The sequence below is a fragment of the Polistes fuscatus genome, unplaced genomic scaffold, assembly GCF_010416935.1.
Source record: "Polistes fuscatus isolate 324 unplaced genomic scaffold, CU_Pfus_HIC Scaffold6, whole genome shotgun sequence".
NCBI lineage: Eukaryota > Metazoa > Arthropoda > Insecta > Hymenoptera > Vespidae > Polistes > Polistes fuscatus.
The window spans coordinates 2,950,476-2,973,922 of NW_025113140.1; the positions used below are offsets into that span (position 1 = coordinate 2,950,476).

Below are 23,447 nucleotides of genomic sequence, written 5' to 3' on the forward strand. Positions count from 1 at the left end.
TGATTATTAAATTCCATAGTGTAAAAAAGTATAGCAAAACATGCTTTTAATATTAGCCGCACGAAGAAAAAAAAAACATCACAATCGAGCCATACAATAAGTTTCGAAGTCTTTCTTGCTTTCTAAATTACTGTATATCGTTCTAATACTTTAATATGTTGCATAGTACGATTAAATGTAATCAATATAGAGAGCAATCGTAATTTGACGTTTTATAAAAAAATTGACTTTGATAGAATGTCAAATCATTTTTAAGATTAGTCATAGTTTTTACTTTGTGAAGTAGGAGGTGGCGAACCATATAAAATAACGGCTGTGCTAACGACAGTCATTAGAAAGAAAATACCTAATAATATACGATCGCTAACTAAAGCGATTTGTTTCCATTCCAACTCCGTTCTTTCTTTTTTATCTTGTTCAGCTAAACGCCTCTCGTTTCTCTCAATAGTGGCATGCACTCTTGCCAAAATGCGAGTCCATTGAATTTCCAGATTAGAATCCTTTCCAAATTCTAAAATCATCAAACACGATAATACGATTATATATATGTAAGAAGATTTAAAACTTTAAAAGAAATTAAAAAAATTTACCAAGATTAGGACTGCTACTGTTACTATCCTGCTTTCTCTTAACGTGCTTAGGTGACGTCATTTGTTGATGAGGTAAATCAGTTTTACAATGTAATGGACAACTATTTACCTTTCTCGTTGATTCTGCAGATTCCTAATACAATTGTGACGATTTTGTAAATCCAATATGAAGTTGTTTTCTTTTTATATTTATTTTTTTTTTTTTTTTTTAAAGTAAAAATATTTTAACGTTATGTAAATATATGTATAAATACGTATATACGAAAATTTATACGTAAAAATGTATTATATTCAATAAAAACTTAGTCACATTACCGACTTATTCTCTTCTTGAAAATTAAGAAACACTATTCTTGCCAGCTTGTGTAGAACTAACGATCTCACAACTTCGGGTACTCTCGTGCCACGATGATGTAAATTCAAAGTCAATACCGCTAATCCTGACGCGAACGACACGAGACAAATGCTTACTCCATAATAGAGACCTAAATAAGAAAAGCAAAGTATATATAATGACATTATTAAACACATATGCATACGTGTATACATATACATATATATATTACTTAAATTATTAGTTACAAAGTAATATTGTATTTTTTTTTCTTTTACAATCTCACTCACAATCAGTGACACATCCTATCAAAACTAAAAGGATTATATTTTTAAAGGAAAAAAAAAACAAAGATAAAAAAGAATTCCGTTTCTTTTACTTTGATTTAGTTAAAACTTTAAATAGAAACAGAGGCTGCAGGGTATCGATAGAATTGTCATTATTTATTGTTTCAATATAAACGCCGTCCCGATTGGTTTCCTCTGGTTCCACGCCAACGCATTCGAAACGTCACTGTACAAGCAGGGATTCTCAGTAATCATATTATTGGGAATGATCTTGATTGGCTTCTAGATTATTTCATATACACAATTTTAAATTACTTTATACGATGTTATGTACATATATATATATATAAAGTATCCCAAAAAGTGGCTTTACCGAGCCGAACAATTGTAAATTTATTATTCAATGAAATCTCCATGTATACGATATATTCTTGTTTCATAAAAATACTTTGGGATTTTCTTTTTCTCGGTATAAAGCGACTTTTGGGATATCCTGTAAATATACACAGTACCGTTAAAATGAATTATTCAAACGATAGAAAATTGTATTGAAATTTTGTCGAGTTATTATTTCGTATGCAAAGCTAGCTTAGTTACCGTGTGATAATAAAAAATACATTTTTTTTTTTTAATAAATAGTAATAATAAAATTAATATTATATATACTGACTGATCAAAGGTGTTTTTTCCGTTGGTGGAAGAGTTTCACGTATTGTCATTAGAAAGACAGTCATCGAAAGAAGAGCTGAGATCCCAAGAGTGACTTTTTCTCCAGATTCCGAAGGTACATAGAATACTAGTAGAGCTACACAAACATAAGACGAGTGATAAAAACTTTTGCTCCCGTGACATTTTAACTGTGGAATATCGAATGAAAGGTTTTAGACGAATCCGCCTCTAACTTTAAAGATAAAAATCTTTTATGGTTAAAGGTGCAAAACGAAGTAAAAAAAAGAAACAAAAAAAAAAAATCTTTCGTTTCCTTTCCTTGAATTTTTTTCTTCTTCAATTTCTCCTCTCCAAAAATGTTTTCCAATTAGTCGAGTTGGAAATAATATTTCGTTAATTGGTAAAACAAAAATCGTAATATTAAAATAGAAATAATTTCATAATTTAATATCGAAAAATTCGATTGAGATATTCACAACGTACATATAAGCAATATTTTCATGTATTTTATCTGAAATATTTCAAATTACGCGGAATATGCGTTAAGAATAAAAGATAAATGTACAAATGTGTTTAAAAAAGAAAAAAAAGAATAAGTAGAACGTTTCGAAATAAGTCATTCTCACGTGGAAGAGATTTTAAAATAGAAAAAGAAAAAAAAAGGAACAAAATATACAGTAATATATCATTGTCATAACTCACCGATACCGTTGATAAGTATGCAAGGAAGGATGAGATTGAAGACGTAAAACATGGATCGTCGTCTTAAGCGGATCTCATAAGTGATATCCGGGTAAGGTTCTGTACAACAAGAATAATACTCGACGTTTCGTCTGGCAGAAAAATCTACGAGATCGAATTCACCGTTTGCTTGATAATTACTTATGTCCCCTTTTTTGCTTTGTTCCTCTAATTCGATCTGAAACAAAATAAACGAGGAAGACAAAAAAAACATTAGTTCGAATATTACTAAAAAAAAAAAAAAGAAGCGTAAAAGGATTAAAATTTATACCTTGGGTTAATCTTCAGAGTTCGCTTTTTCAATCTTCATTTTTTTTTTTTTTACTTTTTTTACCCGCCCCATTCACCCCCCACCCCCACCCCCCGTTTAAATCTAATTATTAATTCGATCACACTTTGCCGTTAACGGGGGCCAGAGAATTATGCGTCGTGAAAAATGGCTTCAATTGAAGAAGATTGGAAAGTAGGATAGGAAAAGGAGAAGAAGAAGAAGAAGCCGGGGGGGGGGGTAGGAGGAACAGGAGGAAGGAGATGGAGGAAGAGGGTAAAGGAAGAGAAGAGTTAAAAGAGAGAGAAGGGAAGAGGGGGTGGGAGGAAGAGAGACCTCACCAATTGAGGTGGGAGTAAATCTGGGCTCGCATTGAATTCTTCTTCCATACAGGATTAAGCCCTTCGATCTGCCCGGAACCCTTTTCGACGACGTGCCGAACTAACATTTTCGATTTGCTCCTCTGAAATGATTTACCCGATCGTCCAGACATCGATCCAACATTCATAGTTAACAAACTATACACAACACAAATGGGGTCTAGTCATCATGTTTTTAAATCTGTTTTTTATGATATACTTTAATTTGATATTAAATATATCAATTATGGGATTAGTCGTTTTTAAAAGAAGTATCTTTTGAAGTATGATATTAATTTTGTACGATATAAATGAAATATTTTTCTTTTTGTTTAATTAATAATTTGTGTACATATAATTGTGTAATAATTTTGTAATAATTAATTTTTTACGATATATTTGTTTTTTTTTTTTTTAATTTTTGTAACTAATTATTATGATATGAGAGAAGAGGGCAGGGGGAAGACGATTATGTTAGAAATAGTTGAAGTAAAATTGACCCGTTTTAACAAACTAGTAAAAACTTTACATGCTGTTAAATTATACAATAGGTTCTTTGTCCTATGTAAGTTCTTTAACGACTATGTTGATTTTCCTTCGGAAAACTGTTAGTCAAAGTAAATTGAGAGTTTGCAAATGTAATTTAAGCTAACAAGATTGTGTTCCTTGATGATAAGATAAAAACATAGTATGTTTTAAAGCTATTTAACAGTTATATTAAAATATATAAAGATCTATTTGTTCTTTTCTAATCGAATTTAAAGATCTACGGATCGCGCAGAATCGTCTAGAAACGCGATGTGGATTTTCAGATACAAGATCGTAAATATTAACAACCCTTTGGCAAGCGCTTTTTTCCATGCATGGTTAAAGTTAATTGCTCGGAAAAATCCACAGGGACTGGACCCTACGTTCGCGAATTTTTCTCATTCTTTTTCCTATTTTTATTCTCTCTTCCTTTTTTTTTCTTTTCCTTGTTCCGTCGAACAATAAGTCGCTAAAGATGGTAGAAATTCACGGAAGAAATATTCCCAGCGTATTTCCTTTGTTAAATAGTAATTCCAAATTTTTTCACAAATAAAACTAATAAAATTTTATATGATGCAGATATTAAAATTAAATGCCTTATACAATTTTTTTCCTTCTTTCTTTCGTTAATAAATAAAAAAAAAAAAACATAGAAAGAAATTATTTCAAACATTACAAAAGCCGGTAATTACGAAAATGTACTAATAAGTCAAAGATAAATGAAAAGTTGTGTAATTAGAATAATATTCAACTAAAAAGAAATTGTTTGAAACGTATGTAAGAGCCAGTAATTATGTGAATAATCAAATAAGTCAAAAACCAGTTTTCTTATAAAGTTTTTGTATTATTTGAAATACGTAATAATTTATTGTTGTTTATTCATATTTATTTATATTAGACTAATTTCATTATCACGTCGGCTTAAAATATATAAATAATATACCTGATATCCATCGTAAGTCCAAGAGGCCCACTTCAATGCACACCTTTGCTCGTCGAAGGGAAAAAATTCAACATCGATATCGCAACTGCTACGAAAAATACCATGACTCAACCATACTACTTCCCCTGTATGATTGACAATCACGTTTGTATTTATAATCGCTGAACTATACTGCGGATCTGCGCTGTACAAAAATATTTAATAAAATATATAATTTTAAATCCGCGTGTTAGATAATCCTTTCTTTTTTATTACTTTAATTTCATTAATATAAACGTATCTTTCCTATCGTAACAAACTTTATGCGATATTTCAAATTCGAATTAATTAAATATTAGTATTCAAATAAATAGAAAAAAGAAACAAATCTAAACATCTGCTTACTTGTTATACAGTATAGTATCAGGCCTCCAAACACGATTGTATGGGACACGAATTACTTGAATTCCTGCAAATTCCGAGGTGTTCCATTTCAAATGGTGATCGGTCCAGACTTGTGTGACCCAACAATTGGTCGTTAGTATTTGATTTTTTTCATCCTACCAATCGAAAAGATTCATTTTAATTACCAATTATAATAGGATCATCAATAATTCATTTATATATTTTTATACTATATATTCATAGTATATTAAACCAGTTAACTGTATTTGACGAGTAAGAAATTGATTATAATTCTTATTTCATTTTTTTTTTTCTAATTGTCAAATTAAAAAGAATATTCACGAGGATGGAGACATAAAATTAAATCTGATTAGTATTTGGCTGAAGTTTCGTTATATTAATTTGTTTATATATTTTTATGGTAATTATTATAAATAGCGTAGGTATTAATATCATACCCACTACTCAACTCTTATATTTATGCATGTAAATATATAGATATTCATTGTTCAGAGAATTTTCATGGTCGATCACTTACCACATCGATGATATGATGAAGAGCAAGACCAAAGACAACGGTCAAAGGTTCGGAGGAATTTTTAGCTGGTCTTACAGCAGCATCGTATCCATCCAACAAGTGTTTTGTCAATTTGTATTCGTTTTCGTCACAAAAACCTGAAACATTAAATCCAAATATATTACACAATTCACTTTAATTAATTTAGATATAATTATATTTAATTAATTACGAGATAAGCATTCTAAAAAAAGTTGGCAGCATCAAATATTAAATTAATTGTAAATTAAAATTTAATTCTTTATAAATAAAGAAAAAAAGAAACAAGTATACATTAATCTCATTAACGTGCAATTTAATTTTCGATTTAATAAATGATTGATTAAAGATTCGTTGTTAATTAATTTTCTTCGTGATTAATCAATAATTATTTCAATTGATTTTAATTGAATACTTTTTTCCATATATATATGTCTATATACCCAGTGTTGTATAAAAACTTCTTATTAAAAAAAAGTTAAAGAAACCTTGGAATACATAGAACATATTTCATTTTGATATTAACGATGTTTTCGAAGTTATAATTTCTTTTAAATAACGTTTTTAATTCAATTCAATTATGAAATAATTAATCGTTAAAACGTATATTTATGTGTATAACAACTGATCAATAAGAATGAGTGTTAAGTATAGATAAAAATCGTAGAATTAGTTTAATAATGAAATTAATATTATACAGATTAGAAAACACACACACACAACACACACACACACATATATATATATAGAAATATATTTTCTATGTATATACACATAGGATAAAAATCTCTGACATGATATCGAAGAACCGACAGAAAAGTATCGTTTGAAAAAAATGACGGACACAGTCGAAGGGAACATCGGTCGTTTCCACATCGAAATATTTTTACGTTCGAGACGTCCTTCGAATGTGATAGATGTTTCTCGCATCGATTCGCGCGACAAATTGCATTTCGTGAAATACATATAGGTGTATATATATATAGATAGATGTATTATGTATCGTAGCAAAGAAAAAAAAAAAGAAAAGAAAAGAAAAAAAAATAAAGTAAAATAAAGTATAAGTTCGATCAATTATATTTGTTAAATGTCTACTTTAGATTTTATTAAATATATACAGGTACGTATACGTGTATATACATAAACGCGAATAGGTATGCTACATATTGTAACAACACAAAATAAAAAAAAAAATAAAAAATAAATTCTATCAGTTGTATATTTTTAAATATCTATACATTATGTTCTCTTTCAATTATTTTCAAAGATATAGGATTACGATTCGTTTAATCATAAAGGATTTAAAGTTACGTGTAAAAAAACTTTTTTTCATTTTTCTTATCCTCATTTTGAAAAATATATGATTATCGTTTTGTTTTATATATTATCATATCCAATTAACGAGAAATCTGATAACCAATAAGCGAGAGGTTATAATAAATGTCTCGCCTACGGAATCCTTGCAAATAATAACATGAATTTATGGCAGACATAAAGATAATTCTTTATAGTTAATATCATTACATTTTTTTTTTCTTTTTTTCTTTCGTTAGATATATTTTTACGATATTATTAAATGTTTATTTATTAATCATTTTATTATCATTATTATTCATTCAAATTATCTATTATCATTATTATTATTACGGTAGAGAATACGAGAAATTTTTAATAATACTTTACGTGTAATAATAGCCCGTTATTTCTGATCCTTTGGGAAAAAATAATAGAAAAGAAAAAAAATGAGAAGAAACAGCAAGGATATAACGAGATAAAAAAAAAAGAAAAACAAATGAAAAATATCGTCCAATAACTTTTACCAAACGAGATCGCACATCAATCTTATTCTGATTACACAAATTGTCTGATAAAAATGATCGTTGTAGAAAAATAAATAAAATCGTTTGAATATGTTGATGCGTACGATACGACGTGGAATAAATTATTCCTAATTTTCCGTATAAATTTGCAAAACTATCGACATATAGAAATAATAAAATACCTATTCGTTTTAGTTACGAACGATTCTATCGACTCTATTCGATAAATAGAAAATCGATGTGGGAGATTGGAAATCGAATAAATGGACGCTACAATTTGAACGAAAATTCTTCAATTATTTGACGGAGAAGGTGGAGAAGGGGCAGAAGAATGAAGAGTGGGCAGAGAAATTTATGGAACACGAAACTCATTTACAACTCGATCGAATGCGATAATATTCTTGCAGGAAATCCTGTCGAGTTGAACGTTCGAGTTAACGGGCACAGTGAGTAGAAATGAGCTTTAATCGGAGATCGAACTTGTCTTAATCGATCTTGTTACACAAAATAGTTCTCGATATTCAAAAACTCTAGATTAACAATGTGAACGAGATACCATTTAATTTTAAACAAAATTCTTATTTCATTTTTTAAAGTAGTTATAATTCCAATAATTATATTCTATATATAGATATATTATATTGAGTCTATAAATAGTGATATAGAACGTAAATATTACATACATATTTAATACATTTATAAAAATATACATATATATACAAAATACGTTTATTATATAGATATGTATTTGTCTATATAAAAAAAATTATCAAAAGGTATTGTAAAGATTTAAATATCCCGCCTAAAATGAAAGTGATCACGGTGTCACGTGATTTCGTGCGTAAAACGCGCCATTTTCAAGATTATACAAAACATAAATTATTATAAGAAATATACCGATATGAAAATGGTTTTTTATTTTTTCTTTCGTTTTCTTTGTTTGGCCTTTAAGTCCGTATTACTTTGCTCTAATTTTTTACGAGTCTTTTGAAACGTTATTTAAAGTACAATAAAAGTTTCAAGCTAAAAAAATATGAAGCTTCGTCAATATGAGAGTTCTAAATGAGCGTTCATGAAAAACACAGAAAGAGAAAGAGAGTGAGCTTTCGAATGAAAGCTCGTCGAAAGAATGATTATAACAAAGAGATTTCACCGAATCGAATAATTCACTTCGATTCATTCGAAATTGACGAATATTTTTTCACCGATTGTTTTTCTTTTTTTTTGTAACTTTTTTATAAGTCTTCTTATAACACTTGAATGCGCCAGAAATTACAATATAGCGGATTGATGCAAAAGTGAAAATATTTTTTTTTTAAATTGAATTTATGATATATTTTTTAATATATATATTTAATTATAAAATAAAGATAAATCATAAAATCACAATGTTATATACAATTTTTTTACTTCGTTCATTGTTGTAATTACCGGAACAAATATACGTTTATAATCCTGATTCATATCGTTTATTGTTCATTTAATTAATTTGCATTTGAATTCGATCATCTCATTTTTCTGATATCTCTTATCCAATACATAAGGATACATATAAAAGATAATGTTGAAAATGTAAGCTCTGTGAGGGAAAAATTTGATTTCCAGCTGTACTATTTTATCTCATATTTTATAGAAAGGAAATGTACATATAATACATAAAACGACGCCACTCGTTCGATGTTTCAAGCATGAAATCAAAATGACTATTTATCGAGCACGATATTAACTCACATTGTTGACCAATTGTTAGATATATGAAGGAAATAATGCGTTTCGCTAATTCAATATTAATAATTCATTTATAAGTATTAATGAAAGTTATTCAAATATTAAGAATTTTAGCAAATTGATAATATTCTATCATTAAACAAATAATATATCCATTGCAATAAATAATAGTATAACAATGGATTATGGACAATTGTAAATTTACTTCGACAATTACAAATATTCGATACATGCGCAATCTGAAGAATACACGTTATTGGTCAACATTGTATTAAAAAGTGATATATGATAGGAAGATTAAAGAGAACGATCAAATTTATTACCGAAATATATTATATTTACAGTGTCCCAAAAATTGTTTTATCAAAATAAAAAAATTATAAATTTCATTTTGGCAGGTATTTGGAATGACGACATCGTAAATCAATACGTTTTTTTAACAACACTATAACTAGAGATTTATATATATATATATATATATATAATTATAATATTATAATCATTTTTGTGTGTACATTATCTTAAAATGAAAATCAAATAATTGTAATTCTATTTAAAAAATCTATATTATTCTTTTGCGGTTTATTTTTTGTTTTTCGATAAAAACGAATTTTAGGACACACTGTATAACGTTATCATAATAAAATATCGAAATTGATACGTCTCGGTAATAATTGAAGAAAAAAATGATCGAACGGATAGATATAATGGGATATGAAAAAAACATTAAAGAAAGATTATGCTCTATTTCGTGGTCTTATTTGAATTTGAACGCGTTCAAAAAGTTCTGATCGAAAATATATCGATCATAGTTAAAATCTACTCAAAGATTTATAAATTCGTAAACGTGTGTTACGTTACCACACCGCCCCACACATGTTTCAAATGAAAAAGAAACAACCGGAGTGGAGGGCATAAAAAAGAAAAAAAAAAAAAGAAAAAAAAAGAATTCGTCGTGGAAAATATTTCAAGGAAAATCCTTGACCCCGGTCGATCGAAACGTCCATATTCGTGAAAATTTGAAAGGAGAGAAACACGGTCGGTAAATTAGCTGATCCTACGAAGCGAGGATCCTTTCCAACTTTATATATGTTATAACCTAAATTAAAAAGTTAGGTTAAACTAGACGTACAAACAACTTTTATCGTTGAAATATAACACGAATGAAACGTGAAAGAAAAGTTTATATCGATGACTTAAGTTTAGCGTAAAAATGATTTTCGTTTAGTTTCTGTCATTGAATATTTGAATATGTTCTAATCAAAGCTCGACATTTTTCATTGGTTGATAAAAACGTACGACTTGTTTTTAGGGTAAATACAAAAACAAATAACAAACAAAATAAATGATAAAATAAAACATAGTATAATTTGGAAAGAAAAATTGAAAAAGATCAATTTCGAGATGATTCAAGAGTGTGAGTTAAAACTTACCATTCTTAAAAATAACCGCCAAAATTCCGTAGCGAAGGAAAAGGACGAGATAAGGCGACATGGAATCGCGAAGGACGACTTAACCGCGAGACCGCCCGTCTTTTACTGATATCCGGTAGTTGAAAACCACGGTGCAATTTCGCCCCTGAATCCCGCGTTACCCCTACCGTCCTTCCTTTCAAAAGGAAATTCGCGCAGGCGTTTCAAAACAATACAGATATACGAACGTTTTAATGATAAATAGTCCTACGAGAAAAAAAATTCAGAATATAAGATGGGAAAAAAAATTAGAAATTAATAAAGATACAAAAATTAACTATTAAAATTATTCATATAAACGAAAAGGACAAAAATAACTTTTACTTCATTAAATATTATTTAAATTATAATTAATAATTCGTATAATTTTTGTTATCTGCTACTTATCTTTACGAAATTGCCGAAAAGAGCGGGAAACACAATCGGCGGCCGCCATGATGAGATTTATAAACTATCGATCGCAACATTTGATTGGCTAATTGCGATTATCGAAATTACCATGATCGAATTGGGTCGATCAAAACGAATATCGAAATGTTAAATAGATTTAAAGTAGACGAAGTTATTATTCATCGATTTTGCATTAAGAAATTATTTATTCGATCGTATTCTTACTTTGTTAGATTCTTCAAAAAACAGAATGAGAATGTTTCTTTCTTTAGAAAATGTTCCTGTAACTGAAAATATACAAATGAATATTCAAGTCTTCAGGCGTGTGGTAAATACGAACGTAATTATGTATTTACATACATACGGATGCTGGAATTATTCAAGATGGCGATATTTTAATCTCGATTATGCAATTCAAAGCATCGAGGTGTTAAAAAAAAATAAAAGAAAAAGAATATTTCACGAGGATTTTACTTCGTAATTGGAACGCGAATTATATTATGTATTATATATTTAAATCGTGAGACCGCTAATCCGAAACTTTCTTTGTTAAAGAAAATATCTTTAATTTTATTCTCAAATTTTAGAAAATGAGATAAATCAAAATGTAATTAGAATTATTTCGTGGGACCACTTTTAAAAATGTTCAAACGAAACCTCTCGCAATAAAATTATAAATTTCTTTCAAGAAAAATATTTAAAAAAGCTTTATATATTAGTTAAATCGAAACTGGAAAACCAAATTTAATGATTATTTTTTGGCTATAATTTAAATTTAAACCAATTTATTTTTATCGGTGTTATTTTTATTGTAATAATATGAGTTATAAAAATATCTTCTTATTCGATTATTTTTTTTATGAATTCTGACCAATATAATCGAAGTTGCATCTCTTGCATAAATTCCAATCGATAATCGTTTGTTTTATCCACGTAATTAGCTTTAGTCAATTATTTACGATTTTCACACAAATAAATGCACGCGAATTAAATTTTTAATATATTCACCCTAAATTGATAAGTCTTATTGTATATCTTATTAAAATTTTATAACCTAAGAATTTTCTCTATTTATTTATTATTTTTTCTCTCTTCCTCTCGATTATGATCTTTGATAAGATTTAAAACAATCCTAATAATCAAATTACACAAACGTAATTCTTAATGCATAAAAAAATGAGTGCAACGAACGAAAAATGTACAAAATGTCATGGTGATCATGAGACAGGTAGCATTTACTGTCCAAAATTACACGATAAAAGAATAACTGATTCTACAAAAATATCATTAACCAAATCATTGGATAACAGTTACATTGTGCAAATAGTTTCCATAGGTATTCGACCTGACAATTTTTACGAGGTATGTACATACCAACAAAATTGTAATACTAATATTTATAACAAGAAAAGTACTCAAAAATATAAGAAAGAACAAAATTTTGTTCGTTTCGAACATTGTTATTCATCGCGATCGATAGATTATTTTATATAAACATTTTTTTATAACACGTATTATAAAAAAGTCATCAAACCATCAAAAGGTTGGAGCTCATTAATTTTTCTCTTGTAATGGCTTATACGAAGCAGTGACCTTATAAGATAAAAAATTAATCAACCATTTTTTTTTCTTGAGGGAGGGTTAAAAAAAAATGATCAATGATATTGTAGGAAGCCTCAGGTTTTAACCTAATTATATATATATATTAAAATTGTAAATATATAATTTTTTAAATTATTAATCATCGCGTATTCATCGTTTACGAAGGCTAAGATGTTACTAGCACCGGAAGTTGATATGTCCTCCACGAAAATAACTGTTAAGGGTAATAACCTTCGAGTGAGCGTTCTAAGACGTCTAAGGAAAGATTTATCGGATATTATTGAAAAATCGGTATCTAACGATTTAACAAAATTAATTATTAAACATCGAGAAAACTTACTTATACCGGAAACTATAGACAGCGATGAAATACGTGCTGTAGTAGACAATAAACATAGAATGCTCATTCTAACTGCACCTAGTATTAAACCTAGTAAAATACGAAAAATGTGATCAATTAAAATAAATTTTTGTCAACTGTACATGTAAGTTAAATGTGCAATAGATTTTTAAATATAATGTTTTCAGGAATATTTTAAGTAACCGTATTTTTTTACAGGATATCTAAAAACTGGTCATTCTTATTTTTTTTGTGCCACAACTTTGGAAACAGCTAATCGAAACAAAAGAATTAATCTAATCAATAATCTATGTAATTCTAACATTTTGCAAATGCCAGGTTAAGTTCTATAACAGATACCTGCAATTCCTGTTACGTTTGTAATAATAATTCTTCATCGATTGATTATGGAAAATTTGCCTCAGCATTGTTTGGACAACGCCATACTATTAAAACAAAACGATTATATAGATCTTAAAATGATTTCGAGTGGATTTAAAACACGATTTAAATTGACTCAAATACCGGATTTTTATATGATTAATAGTAAAGAATATTTTGCTGTAAGTAATTTTTCTTCAAAATGTACTAACTCTTTCAATTTTTATTGCGTGTATTATTGGTATATGTAAAAATCTTATAAATTGTAAAAAATCAAATATATTGCAGGCAGAAATGAAGATAGAAGGATTTAAAGTAAGTACTGCTGCTTTAGCTACGGAAAATGTTTTAAACATTAAATTACGAGAATTGGGTGGTCAACGTCACGTTAGAAATATTAACTTTTTCATTCCAATGAAAGCAAATGCAAAAATCGCATCTATTGAAGTATTCGATGATAATACCATTTTTATGAGAGTTCCACTCATAGAACATTTTTAAATTCCATACTAATGTAAAAAAAAAAATTCTTTATATCTATATATATAAATAAAGTACTTTAAACGGTGATCGAAATATAAATTTTGCTATTTCGTCACTTCTTATATTTTTATTTATATTGAAATAAAAATTTTGAATAAACGACAAAAGCTTGTTCAATCATATTTATTTTGTTGGTGGTGGACTTTTAGCTTTTGTTGCTTGAGCATCCGTTTTAGTTTGCTCTGGCTTTGCAGCTTTTGCTGGTGCCGGGGCTGCTTTCTTCGGAGCTTTAAGTTTCTTTCCCTTTAATGCTTTATATGCCAAAATTTGTTTCGTGCGTCTTTCTTGAAGTCTCTTAGCTTTTAGAGCTGGTGCATTTTTAGGAAGTTCGATCTAAAAATGAAATAAAATATTTTTATATATGTATCTCAAACTTGTTGAATAATGTAAATATAAAACAAATCGATTGATATTATTGTACTTACTCCTCGTTTTTCGGCTAAGATCAAATCCTTCTCGTATTGTCGTCTTTGTGCTGTTAAAATTGCTGCACGTTTCAATACAGCAGCATATGGATTCAAACGTAACATTGCACGTGTATTGTTCAATGGATTCAATTTCTTCACACTACGTACGATCTTCTTCCTGTAATTTGATATGTCACGCATTAGAAATTGTCAAAGAGAATAAAAAGTTTAGATTTTTAATTAATTTTTATCAGAAGTGGTTTAAAATTATAATCATTGTCAATCAACAACACGGACCTTAAAATCATCATATTAATATGTAAAAATAAAAAAAGAATAACAGAATCATTATATAATTTAATACTAATAATTATAATTCAACATCAATAAAAAAATATTACCTTGGAGCTCTCAGCACTTTTTTGATTTCTTCAGATTTCAGAAGTCTAGACAAATCAGTATTGGCCATCTTAGGGAAGGGCAAGTTGTAATCTGCTTTAAGCTTAGACTGTTTACGCCAAGTTCCATAAAGTGCGTCTAATTTGTCAAAAGCAGACTGCGTCCAAATAACAAATCTGCCAACATGGCCACCAGGTGCCAACTTCAAAAGATTCATCTTGTTGATGTTCATAAGATCCACACCAGGAATGTTGCGGAATGCCTTACGTATACCCTAAATACAAATACTTAATTAGGCAAATAGAAAAATTTAAGATTCTTTTTTTACTGTATTTAATTACAAACCTTGTCTTCTCCATAGACAATCAAAGGTCCACGACGTTGAATGCGACGACGATTACGCATTTTACCTTTGCCAGCACGGAATCTTTGAGACTTGTAAACCTACAAACAAATATTAAATATTGTTCAGTACAAACAGTTAAAAGATGCAATAATTAATAATATTTATAATAAAATAAAAACGTGTGCAGTTGTTCATACCCTAATTTAGTAAAAAAAAAAATACTAAATTAGAACGCCTGTGACAACTATATTACTCTAGCACTTGATTTGGAACACCAAAACTAATTGACTTAGTAAAGATGTGGACATTATACAGTGCCAACATAAGTATTCTCAATCTTGTTTTCAATTACCTTCTGAATATCATTCCAAGCTTTGATACGCCTTAAGAAAATAACTGCTTGTTTGGTCTTATTGTATTCCTGAACTTTATCAGAAACTACAAGAGGGAATTCTGGAACCTCTTGAACCATATGTCCTGTAGAAATATTTAATATGATCAGCATAAGTTATCGTAATTAACAAAAATGGTATATGTTAGTAATAAATTACTATACTCTCAGAAAAAAGCTTATGTATAATCAGTTTATCAGAAACACGGACCAAAGCTAAATCATCATAAACATCTATATGTATATATTAATTTAGAATAATCAAAAACATGTATATATATATTTACCTTTAGATTGTACCAGGGCAGGAACACCAGAAGCAGCAATAGCAGATACAAGAGCGTATCTCTTCTGGTTTACATTAATGCGACGGTGCCATCTTCTCCATGGCTTAGTCGGTGCAAACATGCGTCCTCCTCTACACATGTTACCGAATGCACCCTGACCAGAACGATGAGTACCTCCACCACGAACACGAGGAATACGTGCTACAGCACGACCAGTTCCCCATGACTCAGCAGAAGTTTGGTGGCCTAGAAAATAAAATTTACTTATTCATAATCGTATTAATCTATTATACACTTAAATCTAGAATTTGAAATACCATATTGTGTTGTTAACTGGTTAGTGATTATAAAAAATATATTTACCAGCCTCTTTCGAAACGCAGTAGGGTTGTCTACTATTCTTCGAAACTTGTTGGTGGACAAAATTTACGATATCAGGGCGTATCGGTGCTTTGAACACCGATGGCAAACAAATGGTGTCTCCTGATGGCTCATTTTTGTCACTATATACAGTAACCAAAGGACGCGCCGTTGATAACGACTAAAATAAAGAAATAATAAGAAAATATGAAGTTAAATATTAAAATAAGTTTCCTTTTCCTTAATAATTACAACGAAATATTAAAAAGTTCTATTGGAGAAGAGAGTATTGGAGATAATCAAACGAATTCTTACATGCACATGGCCGCCGGAGAAATAAGTAACGACTTTTTATTTCAAATGCTTTATATCATAGAGATCTTTTCTTAGATGATGTTATCGTAATAAATTATAGATGAATCTTGAAAAATAGATCTTTGTGCAAGTGTAATTGTAAAAAACGAATTAAATTCATAAAAATACATCCTACTAAAGTACACAGATTACACGTGGTCCACGAAACAAATTATCACCTAACATTAAACTTTCGGGATATAAAAAAAAAGAGTAAATATTAATTAAAAATTAATACGACATTATCGATGTCAAATTGGTAATAAAGATAATAATTTATTCTTACCATCTCGCGTTCTATTCCACAATTTTCCAAATAACATACGCGAGGCAGGCAGTCTCTACGACTTACCTTACCATAAAAGAAAGACGATGCAAGCGGAAACTGGAGTTCTCAACTTACGCATGCTCAATCGGCGAACTTTAGCGGCACGTCCGGTTGTTGCATTGAACACTTGCTTTTTTTTTCTTCCGTTAGGAGGCGCTGAAAGCATTAAATAACCTTAAGGCGTACTTTTTTAATGTTGTGTCCTATTGGTTAAGAAATTTGTACACGAAAAATGCAGTTTTATAGAAATGTGATTATAGTAGCACTAAAAGTATACATAACCTTAAGGCGAATTTTTCTGTAATGTTTCAATTTAACACTGACAGAAAAGTATTTGTATAGTAGTATTAAGTGTCACACGAAAGAAATGTGATTGTATTTATTCGAAGAAACTGCATATATTGAAAGTTTTGTTTTTTATGTTAAAAAATGGCTGGAGAAGTTATTGTTGATGCATTACCTTACATAGACCAAGGATATGACGAACCTGGTGTTAGGGAAGCGGTATGTAATTTATAATAAATAACCTATATATAAAATGAAACTTTTATACCTAGTGTAGTATGGATTATGTTTTTTAAAGTTTTACTATGGATACAAACAAGTTTATATTTGGTATTTGGAGGATGTATCTTTAATTATTCAATTTCAGGCTTTGGCAATGGTTGAAGAAGAGACAAGACGATACAGACCAACAAAAAATTATTTGGAACATTTACCTCCTTTAAATATTAATGCATTTGAGACCGATGTAATGAAACACGAGTTTGAAAGGATGCAGAATCGTTCTCCTATGGAGGTACTCAGTATGAAACGTTATGAACTTCCACCACCACCACCTGGTAAAATGAATGATTTGGCAGCCTGGAATGAAAGCGTAGAAAATAGTAGTGCTCAATTGGAACATCAAGCAACTAGGTAAAATCTTTATGAGAGAGATATATATATATTATAGAATTAATTATATGTTATATTCCCTGTATTACAATTTTTTTTTATTTTAAAATTATAGAATATGTAATTTAGATTTAATGATGGAATATGGTTGCGAAGCTTGGAAATCTTACTTGGAAGTATTAGTTCAGTTACTTAGTCAAGCACAGAAACAACTGCAGACTTTAAGGAAACAGATTCAAGAAGTTAACTGGCAAAGGAAATCAAAGCAAACACAAGGAGGAGAAAAGTTAAGAGCATTGGAAGCTCAATGGGTCGGTTTAGTTTCAAAGAATTATGAAATTGAACAAGCGTGTGTGCATATAGAAGAGGAAATACATTTACAAAAATCTATAATGAATAAAGAAGAGATAGTAGAAATAAATCATGTACCAGGGGATGAAGAACCAGCTATTCCAGGAAAAAGTGCTACAGAAGTTATGGCAATGCAAATGAATCTTGCTGAAAATCAAGATATGTAATAATTTTGTTCAAATAGATATAATGAGTCACAGGTGTGTATTCGCATCTGTTCCCTCATTGTCAATTTTATATAAATGATATTTGCTTGTGTAATACAAGTATTGAAATTATACACACAAATATATCTGTGACTTATTGTAAGCATAAGTATAAATATAAAAAAAAAAAAAGACTTGAATTATCTCCATAAGAAATCTTGCATTATAAATTATGAAAGTACAATATTTCAATATTATATAAATGTTAAATATAATAAAGCACAATTTATTTAATTATTGTTTATATGTATCACACTTCTGTTTATGTCTTACAATATACATATTTACAAGTAAATATCACTGCTATGAATGAAACAACATTACTAGTAATTTATATTTATAATTCATCATATTATTAAATAGCTTTTGCACGCGTCGAAGTATTCATAGCACGTCACAATTCCCAGCATAAATTCTGTATTCTACAAGAGAATGATATATCATATCATATATATATCTTCGTAAAATTACAAAGCGAATAGCAAAGCGTCATGCTTAAGAAATTATTCGAGTAAAAAAATACATAAATTTAATCTTTATTTCGCACGTTTCGCGACGGCAGGAAACGCATTTGAATAAATTACGTTTACGTTTTTATCATTTTTTAATTAGTCACTTAATTGTCATAAAGATGTTTCACTAGCTCCTGAGCTTTGCGATTGCAATGGTAAACTTCCTTTATATACTGATGCTTCTTCTTCAAGCAAAGCTATGCGTTGTTTCAGTGATTTAACCTATAAATAAATTATTAAAAATTTAATCACTTTTATGTTATAAATATGTATAAAAAAATTTATTTATATATTATATACTGTTATATATATATATATATAACAATGTCGATAATTCGTCTGATGCAAGAATGCGCGCGCACAGTATTCAATATGGCTGCTAAACAAGAATATTTCTGCTGTGTATTGTAAGATTTTCAACGTACTAATGTCAAATTACCATAAAATAGTAAGAAAATTTCTGAAAAAGTGGCCTGGTGAAAAAACTTTTGGTATTTATCGTTTCCTACCATTATTTTTTCTTAGTGGTGCATTGTTAGAATATTGTATGATCAACTGGCATGTTGGCGAGGTTAACTTTTATACAGTATATAAAAAACGACTTGTCCAAGAAATAGTTGCAAATAATTTGCGTAAAGCTGCAAGAGACAATGTCTAAGTACTAATAAGTACTAAAAGTTACTAAGAATACTTGATATTCTTTCAAAGAACCGTCAAACATTAAAAGATATGTCTTGGCCATTCATTAAATTTAGTATTATATCATTGTTAACTATGTTTGCTGGAGCACAAACTGTCCACGTTATATACCAACCTCTCTCCGATGTGGATAAGCTGGTAGCTGAAGAATTAAAACAATGGAAAGCTAACAAATAATTGATATAATTTATAATAATATCAAATATATATATGTGCATTATACAAAGAGAGATGCATAATAGAGAATAAATTATATTCAGCAGAAATAGTAAAACAAATTGCTCTATGAAATAAACTTTAAAAAAGAAATAAAAATATCTTGAGGCTGTGATTAGATAGCATAATATATTCCATGCGCAAACAACAAGTTAGAAAAGATAATTTATAACCATAAATTTTAATTTAAAGTACAAATGCGAGTATAATATCTACCTCAGGATATTTATTATTCATACCTGCGTTGTATGTCTTTCTACCATTCCCAACATTTGTTGTTCTAATTTCTTTAATCTAGATTGATATTTTTTCTTTGTTTTTTCCAACGTTTGTACCAGAGTGCTAAAATATATACAAACAGAAATTTAACTTTTCATTCAAAATCAATTTATTACAATTGACCAAATAAAATATATCACCTGTTAGCTTTTTTCAAATCATTAACAAGTTCTGCGGATTGTTGATGTCTCAATTCTGAATTTTTATTTACTTTGTCTAATGTGGAAACTAATTCTTGGAGGCGTTCTTTCAATCTTGCTTCTCTACCCAAAGCTTCTATAAGTTCAGATTCAATACCCTCACTTTCATTATCACTAAGACCTCGATCCTACAAATAACATCATAACACATTGTTTGATTCTATTAGATGATACATTTATAAAATATGTATGTGAAAAATATATTACTTTGTTCATCGATAACATAGCCTCTGTATCGTTAAGTTGTCCTTGAAGATGTTCTATAGCAGCATGCTGTGCTGCAATTTGCGTTTCCTGCGCGTTTAATTTTAGTTCCATCGTAGCTCTTTCCTTTTCCAAAAGAAATACTCTTGCCCTCAATTCTGCTTTATCTTCTCTCATAGCCATTAGTTCCTAACGATATTTTAAATTTGGCATCGATCAACGTTTTTTACTACTATTCAAAATTTAGTATTTAAATATAATAATTGTTAAACTAACTTGCATAAGCACAGCAGTCTCTAAATCTAATTTTCTAGCTTCCGCGAGAGATATAGTATTTTTTGAATTAAGTGGTTCAACATGAACACTTTCCAATTCTACTGCAGTAGATCTAACCATACCACGTTCGCCTTTTAATTTGCTGATGTGTCTTCTAAGTCTCTCTTCATTTTCGACTGTCCAAGTTACTTCGGATCTATGAAAATAATAAGATTGTCTAATCTCATATTCAAAGATTTTCAACAATTTGATATACATACTCATCCGATAAAATAATACTATCTTCCCAAGGTGCACCCATAACATTAGCACAATCATTTTCAAGTCTGTTCAACAGATGATAAGCTACATTCTCAGCTGCTCTTCTATTGTCGATAGTAAGGCTATTTCGTTCGGTAGAAAGTGCAATTTCACTTTCTAATAAAGCTACGAGAACATCATAGGCTTCTATGGCACGATCGCTATAGGATAACGCTAATCTTAACGCCATTGCATTCGATTCGTATTTCCCAACCAGTAAACTCAATCTAAGTGCAAAAAAAAAATATATTCGAATGACGTACATATGTATATGTATATCTAGTTACGTATCTTTGTAAATCCGTATTGAAACGTCCTCGATAAAATTACCTATCGCATTGTGCTTTACTCTCATGTAAGGTCAAAGCAAGAACAGCGTTGTTCGCTCGAGCATGTTCCAATCTACTGTTCAATCTTTCCGTTTCTACCTCAAATTGCTTTTCTGAACCATTTAACTCTTGCAAATTCGATTGTTCTAAAAGATCAGATACGAGATGCTCGGCGACCATGGTCGAACAAACCTGTAATATGATGTTTAGATTTTTATATCATATTCTTGACTGTAAATGAAAAAGGAAATATATACAGGAGGGGAAAAAGAAAAATAATTGAATTCATACACCGAGATTCGTAATATCGGGGCCGGTGATGTGCCTCTCATCTGTTCTCCTTAGTCTCACTCTCTCGGCCATCTTGAGAACCGGCGGTTCTTCCCTCGTTACGCTCTTTGTCGGTGGTGTTTGAAGGGGTGGCAGGAGTGGCGAGCAAGGTGCGGTTAGAGGTTCTGGCGAGCTGGTGTTTCCTCGTCTGTGAATACGATAAAGAAGAAACTTGAAATCTAACGCGTTGAAAAGAACTCTTTTCACCCCGTCGAGCGTTAATTTATATTTTATTGCTTTGTAGTGAGCTAGTTTAGCAAGATAGTTGAGAGGGCATGAAAAGTATAAGGACGAGCTACACACGGAATGAAAACTCGCCCATGTCGCCTAGAGCAGAGGGGACGACATGGAAAAGAGTTGTGGACGGGGGTTGCGAGGCTGAGGGTGAGTCCCACAGTGGAGGCGGGACCGGATTGAAAGGAGGGTCCAGGATGTCGTAAAACGGGCAAACCGGGGCGGGAAGGCGAACGAGGTCGGAGCGGAGGGCAAGGGGAAATGAGGCGGGGAGAGGAGACACGGCGAAACTGTGGTCACACGAGGCGGAGGGGGGAGGGCGGGGCCGGGGGGGGGGGAAAGCAGCGGGACGAGCACGGGGGCAAAGATGCGGTCCGGTTAATGGGCTTTGCGTTTTTTAATATGGTGTATCATCTTTTTTCCCGCATCTAATAAAAATTACCGTGTTATTTATTAAACAACTCATTAGGTTTCTGTCAAGTATTACATAATTTTTCTCCCCATTTCCGCATAAATCAAACTTTTTGACAATTGAAATAAATACAAAATTGAAAATAATAATTCACCAACACATAAGCGGAAAGACACAGGTATAAGGCGGCATAGGCAATCATCAGCATCATACATCAGTGTTCCCGCAAATACTATTTGCGAATAGGAAACGAAATCCTACTTCCGTTACCCTCGTTTGTTCGATTGTTCATTTCCTCGCACGCACAACTGGAATCGGACATTCTCCCCCGCCCAAGGTTCTCTCTCCCATTCACCTTGATCTATCTCCACCCCCTTCCGCTCTCCTCCACCGGAATTACGTATTACGATCTCCTCCGATCCCTGGCTAGTTTTACGATTTCTATCACATTCGAGATGGCACCCAATATTGAAGATCTTCACAGGATCGTATAATGTAATATATATACGCAAAAAATTAATATAAAATTTAAATTAAAAAGAAAAAAAACGAACTCGGAATAAAAATATGTATTTAAGTGAATTCGTTGAAGTTGAAGTTGAAGTTCGTTATCTATATTTACATTTCAACATTCTGTGCATGCTTGAAGTAGTTTGAATAATTTACGTCTCACAATAGAAGGGAAAAGAATTAAAACAAAGAGGGAAGAGAGAGAAAGAGCGGGTGGTAGTGTGGGGGGTGGGGGGAGAAAGAGTATTAGCTTCTTGGAATGAATGTGAATTTCTTTACCGGACTCATCCTCTTCGGCAATTACGGTTTAGCACGATGCCTCTCCAACCTGTCTGCCAAGCTCCGCAATGACAGAATGCAATCGGTAAGTCTCTCCTCGTGTCTGGCCGCCTGCTGTTCAGCTCTTTGCTCAGCTCTAGCAGCTTGAACTTCTGCTCTTGCTAAAGCTACTTCAGCAGCTTCTCTCGCACGAGTGGCTATCAATAGCCGTGAATTTAGATCGGCGACTTCGGATCTTAACGACGACAATGCCGCTGCATGGAGCTGGAATTAAAATCATTTTTCCCCCCATTTGTCTTTTTGCCTCTTTATTTGTTTTAAACGTTAAAACTAATTATCGTAAAAACAAAGGTATTACGTTGTGAAAGAGTCTCTATTATAACTATTAATATTATTATTCTTATTA

General features: G+C 30.4%; 5 protein-coding genes and 1 non-coding gene across 8 annotated transcripts in view; 2 read left to right on the forward strand and 4 right to left on the reverse strand.

Annotated features, from left to right (window-relative positions):
* Positions 1 to 72: 72 nt before the first annotated feature.
* On the reverse strand, positions 73 to 13,948 carry LOC122523555 (neuronal acetylcholine receptor subunit alpha-10-like). Of its 3 annotated transcripts, XM_043645390.1 has the most exons (10): positions 13,372 to 13,948; positions 13,012 to 13,101; positions 5,642 to 5,778; positions 5,104 to 5,258; positions 4,720 to 4,903; positions 2,583 to 2,799; positions 1,882 to 2,016; positions 906 to 1,075; positions 591 to 723; positions 73 to 511 (listed from the first exon to the last, which is right to left on the reverse strand). In XM_043645390.1, exons 2-10 carry the CDS (start codon positions 13,076 to 13,078, stop codon positions 258 to 260), a joined length of 1,452 nt encoding a protein of 483 aa, XP_043501325.1. In that variant the 5' UTR covers positions 13,079 to 13,101; positions 13,372 to 13,948; the 3' UTR covers positions 73 to 257. The 3 variants fall into 3 exon arrangements, with proteins under 3 accessions (XP_043501325.1, XP_043501324.1, XP_043501326.1); XM_043645389.1 differs by having other exon boundaries at positions 13,012 to 13,948; XM_043645391.1 differs by lacking the exons at positions 13,012 to 13,101; positions 13,372 to 13,948 and adding an exon at positions 10,641 to 10,885.
* Positions 13,949 to 14,042: 94 nt separating this feature from the next.
* On the reverse strand, positions 14,043 to 16,872 carry LOC122523559 (60S ribosomal protein L4). Its single transcript, XM_043645399.1, has 8 exons — positions 16,766 to 16,872; positions 16,129 to 16,306; positions 15,766 to 16,011; positions 15,440 to 15,564; positions 15,087 to 15,185; positions 14,744 to 15,015; positions 14,361 to 14,520; positions 14,043 to 14,268 (listed from the first exon to the last, which is right to left on the reverse strand). Exons 1-8 carry the CDS (start codon positions 16,766 to 16,768, stop codon positions 14,059 to 14,061), a joined length of 1,293 nt encoding a protein of 430 aa, XP_043501334.1. The 5' UTR covers positions 16,769 to 16,872; the 3' UTR covers positions 14,043 to 14,058.
* LOC122523711 lies at positions 15,642 to 15,711 on the reverse strand. Its single transcript, XR_006305360.1, has one exon. It is a non-coding gene; the product is annotated as a small nucleolar RNA SNORD18 (small nucleolar RNA).
* Positions 16,873 to 17,049: 177 nt separating the features above from the next.
* On the forward strand, positions 17,050 to 18,556 carry LOC122523564 (pre-mRNA-splicing factor SPF27). The gene is made up of 3 exons (XM_043645405.1): positions 17,050 to 17,311; positions 17,460 to 17,725; positions 17,820 to 18,556. Exons 1-3 carry the CDS (start codon positions 17,237 to 17,239, stop codon positions 18,220 to 18,222), a joined length of 744 nt encoding a protein of 247 aa, XP_043501340.1. The 5' UTR covers positions 17,050 to 17,236; the 3' UTR covers positions 18,223 to 18,556.
* The window catches only part of LOC122523211 (colorectal mutant cancer protein), a 30,223-nt gene continuing 25,247 nt past the window's right edge, over positions 18,472 to 23,447 (reverse strand). Inside the window, 10 exon segments of the mRNA XM_043644865.1 lie at positions 18,472 to 18,995; positions 19,928 to 20,030; positions 20,108 to 20,295; positions 20,375 to 20,560; positions 20,648 to 20,843; positions 20,908 to 21,174; positions 21,278 to 21,468; positions 21,568 to 21,854; positions 23,042 to 23,125; positions 23,128 to 23,305. Of these exon segments, the coding sequence (XP_043500800.1) occupies positions 18,885 to 18,995; positions 19,928 to 20,030; positions 20,108 to 20,295; positions 20,375 to 20,560; positions 20,648 to 20,843; positions 20,908 to 21,174; positions 21,278 to 21,468; positions 21,568 to 21,854; positions 23,042 to 23,125; positions 23,128 to 23,305 (1,791 nt within the window). The 3' untranslated portion in view covers positions 18,472 to 18,884.
* Positions 19,008 to 19,525, forward strand: LOC122523574 (small integral membrane protein 4). Its single transcript, XM_043645419.1, has one exon. It carries the CDS (start codon positions 19,201 to 19,203, stop codon positions 19,429 to 19,431), a length of 231 nt encoding a protein of 76 aa, XP_043501354.1. The 5' UTR covers positions 19,008 to 19,200; the 3' UTR covers positions 19,432 to 19,525.

Bases quoted from the DNA above. Each gene is read 5' to 3' on its own strand.
- LOC122523555 (XM_043645390.1), bottom strand. From the start codon at position 13,078: ATGAGCATTCTATGTTTATTGTCTACTACAGCACGTATTTCATCGCTG. The intron at 5,779-13,011 runs GTAAGTTTTCTC...TTAATGTTTCAG, and splicing joins GTCTATAGTTTCCGGTATAA to GTTTTTGTGACGAAAACGAA. The intron at 2,017-2,582 runs GTGAGTTATGAC...ATGTTTGTGTAG, and splicing joins CATACTTATCAACGGTATCG to CTCTACTAGTATTCTATGTA.
- LOC122523559 (XM_043645399.1), bottom strand. The intron at 15,565-15,765 runs GTAAATATATAT...ATATTTCTACAG, and splicing joins TGCCCTGGTACAATCTAAAG to GACATATGGTTCAAGAGGTT. The intron at 15,016-15,086 runs GTTTGTAATTAA...ATTTGTATTTAG, and splicing joins TTGTCTATGGAGAAGACAAG to GGTATACGTAAGGCATTCCG.
- LOC122523564 (XM_043645405.1), top strand. From the start codon at position 17,237: ATGGCTGGAGAAGTTATTGTTGATGCATTACCTTACATAGACCAAGGA. The intron at 17,312-17,459 runs GTATGTAATTTA...ATTCAATTTCAG, and splicing joins AACCTGGTGTTAGGGAAGCG to GCTTTGGCAATGGTTGAAGA. The intron at 17,726-17,819 runs GTAAAATCTTTA...TTAAAATTATAG, and splicing joins TTGGAACATCAAGCAACTAG to AATATGTAATTTAGATTTAA.
- LOC122523574 (XM_043645419.1), top strand. From the start codon at position 19,201: ATGTCAAATTACCATAAAATAGTAAGAAAATTTCTGAAAAAGTGGCCT.